At 30.6% G+C, this 6320-nt stretch overlaps 1 protein-coding gene across 1 annotated transcript; it reads right to left on the bottom strand.

Annotated features, from left to right (window-relative positions):
* Nucleotides 1-25: 25 nt before the first annotated feature.
* Nucleotides 26-4867, bottom strand: LOC146532632 (uncharacterized). The gene is made up of 7 exons (XM_085196271.1): nt 4339-4867; nt 3788-4254; nt 2464-2686; nt 2162-2291; nt 1982-2083; nt 1763-1901; nt 26-169 (listed from the first exon to the last, which is right to left on the bottom strand). The coding sequence occupies exons 1-7, from the start codon at nt 4865-4867 to the stop codon at nt 32-34; spliced, it is 1728 nt and encodes a 575-aa protein (XP_085052397.1). The 3' UTR covers nt 26-31.
* Nucleotides 4868-6320: the final 1453 nt, after the last annotated feature.

The raw sequence follows: 6320 nt of genomic DNA, 5'->3' as shown, positions 1-6320 counted from the left end.
AGAAAAAATATTTTTTTGAACCAGATAAATTTCAATTTGAGTATTTGTACACATCTGAATCAAATAAGTCTACATCTTCCTCTTCTCTAGCTATGTCGTTTAACCATGGTATGAGGTGCCAAATGCCAGTGTACAGTGCAGACTGCTCGCCCCAACGACGTCGTTCCTCCTAAAAAACAATATTGGATTGCTATAATTAAAAAAAATGGCTTGGTAAAAATATTTGTTCTATATCGGATAATAAAATAACAAGGTTGATGAAACCTATGTTAACTTTCGACGACCTGCTGGAGGAAGGTTGCGTAAAACCCCAAAGGGCTATCCCCCATTGGCAAGATCCCAAAGTTTAGCATATTGTCCAGATGAGTAATGTTTAGTTTATAGTTGCCATATATATACAAATATATTAATTGTTAATTATTTAATGGATTAAGTTCCTACGTATGTAATATAGTAACAACATTTTGTAAGTCTGTACAAACAATTACGTTCCCAAATAATCGAATTGAGCAGAAATGTAATGGTAATTCCATTTTGCGCAGTTGATTCAGCTAGCATAGGTAAGCGTTTTCGGTGGAGAATAAAATTCAAGTCGGCTATAGAAACTACTTTAAGCCTTAATAATTTTCTTTTTCTTAATTAGATTACAGAACTTTACAATTTGCAAATGCTATTACATTTTTAAATTAACATTTCTAAGCATGTATCTAAATAGCTAAGAAGTTTTATTGATATGTATAAAAGAATCCCATTTAAATGAAGCACTCTTAAATATTTTTTTCCCTTTTTTCAGCTTCACGCTGTATCCCGCTTATAGCAGGGTAGACAGAGAGAACCTAGTGTTAAGATACTCCGTTCCCCATTTTCAGCCGAATTTTTGAGACATTGAGTGTTGAGTGGCAGAATTCACTGCCGCGTTTAGCCAATGTATATTTGAGAGAAACAAAATATTAATAAACAATAATTCATTCCCCCAAGTGGGAATCGAACTCACAACCACCGCGTTTACAGTCACTCGCTTGTACCCCTGCGCCACAACGCCCTCGAAAAGTATTTCTATCATGAAAATATAGAATTTGGCAAAATATGTGAATTTATTATGTAATGGAAACAAAACTTAAAGCGCTTAAGTAGGTACTAACAAGTCAAAGTACATTTAAGCTTCTTGTCGTCTCTATGTTTATTTACTTTATAATAGCAGTCCGACGTGGCTTTTTTCTTACAGTATACGTAAAAATGCGATTTAATGTGCATAATTTTTAGAACTTTGATAACTTTTAAAATAATAAGTTGTGTCTTTGGTTTAAGAAATATTAAGTCTTACAATATTATCTTTATAACAATCTAAATAAGTGTAGGCAGAGGGAACCTAGTGTTATTCCCTACTTTACGCCAAATTTCGAGGCATTGCGTGTTAAATAGCGACATGCAACACTAAACATTTTATTTAGTAAAAAAATCTACCATAAAATAACTGTGTCTCATTCCCTAATAGGTAACTATATCTAAATCTTCGTAACTTCCAATAGGGTTCCCAATGTTAATTACACACAAAACAAGTAAAAATATATACTCGTATATGAAATTAGTTACAATACAATTACTTACAAGCACATACCTATTTACAACTCTTCATAATAATAAAGGATAAAGACTTACAAATATTATTTTAGATATTTTTATTCGTTTTAGAGCTTTATTCTGAAATCCTCATATACAAATGTCGGCTATAAAATATTAAAATGAATAAATTGACTGGTACCTGCGAATACAACGCCATTAGTTTCCCACCCATTAGTAGCAAGCTGCCGTGGACGGGATCGCGCTCCTCTGTAATATACGGTGGCAATGATAAACAGTAAACATTTTTAACACTTGCTTCGTTTAACCGTCTTGCCTCGCTGAAAGGTATACATTGTTAATCTTGTAACATTACGTTTAATTCATTTATCTTAAGTAGTACGTATTACTCAACCCGCACCTGTAGCCGATATTTCCAGGACAGAAATTTGAGTACAAAAACCCCTGGTACATCATGAGATAATGTTCTGGTAGTCTGGCTACAGTGTACCTAGTATCATATCTGCGAAATTTACAAAAATAAAGATATAAAACTGAAAGATAATAATATGATTTACTTTGACAAAATACCATATTTCACCTGTCTAGTCCCCAACCTAACGCTGTTACAGGGGAACCTCCTTTTTCAGCTACAAAATGATGAGACATTAAGGAGATTGGGTGCCATCCATTGCATGTATTCGACATTGAATTCACAACCTGTATAGCTCCTGTAAATTATTTTATATGTAAATATATTATTTCGAATTGTTTGATTAAATGTACATAAACGTATTGAGGCTGTGGTGGTACAGCTTCTCTCTGTCTTTCGTTTTGTACTGTAAAAATAAAAAAAAAATCATAATATTTATGTTAAAATGTGCAATTTACTAAAAACATTACCAATATTGTAAAGATGTCTTCGAGTATAATTCTTTGGATGAAATTGTGGATGGAGAACGCATTGTGAGACGTATGCTATCCGTCCAGGTAACCTCCAGTTATTACTACAGTATGTCACGAACGCTGACCTATTGTCTTCTAGATTTTTTTTATTGTAGCGATATAAACATGTCGCAGCACCTACCAGCCAGTGTGGACTAATAGAAGCACAATCACAACGCACCTAAAATATTATAAATATTTTTTAAATTTATTAATCAAATATCTGTAGTGTATATAAAACGAAGTAAATAACCTTTCATCGTCCGTAGATTGCACAGAATAGTTCATATATACTGAGTAAGCAAGTTTTATGAGAATAGAAGAAGGGTACATAAAAATCTCATTTCTTTTTTCACCAACCTACACGTCAAAGGTTGTGGTGACGCACACTGTTTGAAATTTATTACGAGCTTCAAAGTGCTTGCTTGCGTATTTACATAGCCTACCCTTATAATAGCGAATATACTACGTTAAATATTACGTTCTTATTATCAAAATTGCCCTTGCAGAGGTTAAATACGTAATGCATGTTCTTGGTAAAAGATATATTTAAAATCAATGATGTGTTAGTTCACATGAAAGCGAATCCATGGTTTCCATAGTCATTATAATTATACATCAAAAGAATAGTAATAATATTCATAACAAGACAAATAATGTTTTAAATATATAAAATTTTCATCAACGGCTTTAAATTACTGTTACAATGTTTTTTTATTTTTAGTTAAAATAAGTAATATGTAAGTTAATAAGAAAGAGTATCAATGAGTCCTAAAAAAGAGATTTTAAATTGATTATACAAAGCCATAAATTTATATTAAGTTTCTTTTCATTGAAAATGTAGAAATGTCTTGGAAAATTTAATAAAATATACAGAAGTCAAAGGGCACGAAGTAAAGTTCTACAAAAACAATGCAATTTGTACCCACGCCTCGGCGCGGATGCAAAAATGAATTTATAAAGGAAAAGAATTGTAGTTAAGTGGCCGCAGCAGGAAGACTGCCAATTTTTATTCCGTAGCTTACTTTAGTACTAAAAAACCCTAAGCAATTTCTATGCAAATTGATTCATAATATATATATAGTAATATAATTTTGCGTAGTATATATATATGTATAGTAGAGTATTAAATAATTTTATAAATAAAATCTCATGTTCTAAAACCTACAATGCTTTTATGTTTTATGCTATTTTCACTTACAACAGGGTATATTATCCATATTATACACCATACCATGCCTTAAAATCTAAAAAAATATAAAAAGTATTATAATATATATACCTGTTCTGGTTCATATACGTATACAGCAACGAAAGGGTAATCAGACCAAGCTACAGTCTGGCTCGAATATGCTAGGCTCTTGGATGTAAGCGTAGAAGAATAGTTATCACGTTCTATATTTCTTCTTACTGTTTTCCGTTCGTTATTAGATATATTGGTATTATCTAATTTTAAATTGAAAGGCTTGTCAAGTCTTGGCAAGTCAAATCCACCATCGTCCTCAACTTCTTTATTTTTTACGGAATCTTTGTCAGGAGATTTTTTTTTATTTTGTAGCATAGAAGACGGTCTAGGAGTATCGCTGTCGTATATTTCAAAAAATCTAATGCGATCATATGCTGTCGTATGTACTCTTCTTATGGTTGTCTTATTTAATTTACTTCTTGGATAGTCTAATTGTAAGTTGGTTTCATTTTTTGTCAACGTAGTTGTAGATGGAGCGCAGGAGGTAATACTTATTTTAAAATCTGCAATCATATTCTATATATAGATATAGATATAGATGAGAAAATAAAAAAATATATAATTTAATATTGTATATTGATAATTACTTGAAAATTTATGTGGGGGTTTAATTGAAGACTTTTTTCTTAGAAACGTTGATGACTGGAGATTTGGTGAAGACTTACAAGTTGCATCGTCTCTTCGAAATAAATGAAAAGGCGCTTGTAGAAATGCAAATTTGTATCCAGCAGTACGATTATTATTTCTTTTCATAGTAGATTTGCGATTTATTTTGTTATCTAAATTATCTAGATAATCAAATTCTATAAAACTAGAAGTAGATGGTTTAATATTTAGCTTTAAATTTGTATGTACAACAGATTTTTTATTTTGGCTTCGGGACTTAATATATTTAAGGTTGCTAGTTTTATTGTATAGAACTTTTTTCGTCAAGTGCTTTACAGATACATTTGGGTATATTTCAGCCGATGCAGTAAAAATGTTGTTCTTTTGCCATAACATGTTAAAAATTTCATATCGTTCATTGGTAACTTTTCTTTCCTGCCATTTCCCTGGGGCTATATTAGTAGTATTATGCGATCTATGGAATTTAAAACTAGGTACGGTTATATTCATTGTTTCGAAACCAAAAATTTTGTCGTTTAAAAAGAAAATGAGAATTGACACTCTCATAATTTTTATTACTCCTATCTCCATTGCATGAAATTTTAAACTTATTAAATTTATACTTAAATAAATAAATGTTTGTATATTATATACTTCACCAACATTGTTTCAAGATGTCATATTTTGGCATTCACTTGTGTTATAATTTTCTAACCTCAACGTCCTATAATTCATTTTAATATATTTAACAATTTAATAACTTGAATAACATTAAAATATATTGAATAATATTAAAAATGAAATAATATTAAGTAATATATATTTAGCCGTATTTAGAACGCCGTCGTGGCCATCGTGGCCTCGGACAAAGGTGTGACTGTAACGCGATGGTCGTGGTTTCGATCAACCATTCGAGGAAACGAAATATTTACTTAAAGATTTCTGTTTCTTCGCTCTGGTGTCAAGGCAAAAGCGCGGCGTTGGGCTCCGCCACTCAATACGCAATGCCTCCAGAATTCGGCGGAAAGTGAGGAACGGAGTTTCTTAACACTATGGTCTCCCTGCTGCGTGCGGGATACAGCGTCAAGCTGAAAAAAATATTTTATTATATATTCATAACGATTTTTTTTTTATTTGTTTAGTCTGTATATATAAAAAAGTATCTATAGCTAAAACAATTAAATTGACAGACATGTCACAGTTCAAAATATGAAAGTTTTATTTTAACGTAGAATATTTAGTCTCATAGATTTTAAATTTTTGTTTGGTTTGGAAATGAGATAAATTATAGAATATGAAAAATAATATTGATTGATTATTTAAGAATAAATTTGTGATAAAAATTATGTGAGTATAAATTTAAAAATCAATTATACTTTATCATTATCACTTAAAATCAATTGAAATTCACATTTAATGAGTTTTCCTTTGTTTAGCAGTCTAAAATAAAGGTTATCTAATATATCAGTAATGATGTAATTATTATTCGTATGTTCATTTGATTTCTGATCATTTTGGCCATACTTTGCTAAAGAACTCTTATTAGAATTAAATCTCACATGGAATGTTTATTGTTTTTGCTGTAAATATAAATGTAAAAACGATTTCAAATGTTATTTATGTAAAGTAAATGGAAATTTTGGTCATTTTAGTCCCGGCGTAATTACAAACGTAATAACCATAATGGAATGATTTAAATGATGACTCAAATTATAAGTCAGGCACGTCTAGGCTAAATGAATTTTTAATTTGGTTAAGGCTTAACGAGTTGACAAATTGTACAAAATTTTGAATAAAGTATAATTTATAATTATTAAATACTATGATCGCCGTTTTTATATATGAACTAGCGACCCCCTTGCGGCTTCGCCCGCTTTAACTACTGGATTATTCATATAATGTATGTTTGCACTTAATATAATGTGAAAATTAATTAAACTCTAATGCAACCCGCATTTTCGTA

The sequence above is a fragment of the Heliconius melpomene genome, chromosome 13 (assembly GCF_056956725.1).
Source record: "Heliconius melpomene rosina isolate 202511_hmr_F chromosome 13, ASM5695672v1, whole genome shotgun sequence".
Taxonomy (NCBI): Eukaryota; Metazoa; Arthropoda; class Insecta; order Lepidoptera; family Nymphalidae; genus Heliconius; species Heliconius melpomene.
The sequence above is the reverse complement of the archived record's forward strand: the minus strand, read 5'-3'. Positions and strand labels throughout refer to the sequence as shown.

What these genes read in the sequence shown, in the direction of transcription:
- LOC146532632 (XM_085196271.1), bottom strand. Translation starts at nt 4,867, where the DNA reads ATGAATATAACCGTACCTAGTTTTAAATTCCATAGATCGCATAATACT. An exon ending in ACCCCCACATAAATTTTCAA is followed by an intron (nt 4,255 to 4,338) that starts GTAATTATCAAT and finishes ATATGATTGCAG; the next exon opens with ATTTTAAAATAAGTATTACC. An exon ending in AAGACATCTTTACAATATTG is followed by an intron (nt 2,292 to 2,463) that starts GTAATGTTTTTA and finishes AATAATTTACAG; the next exon opens with GAGCTATACAGGTTGTGAAT.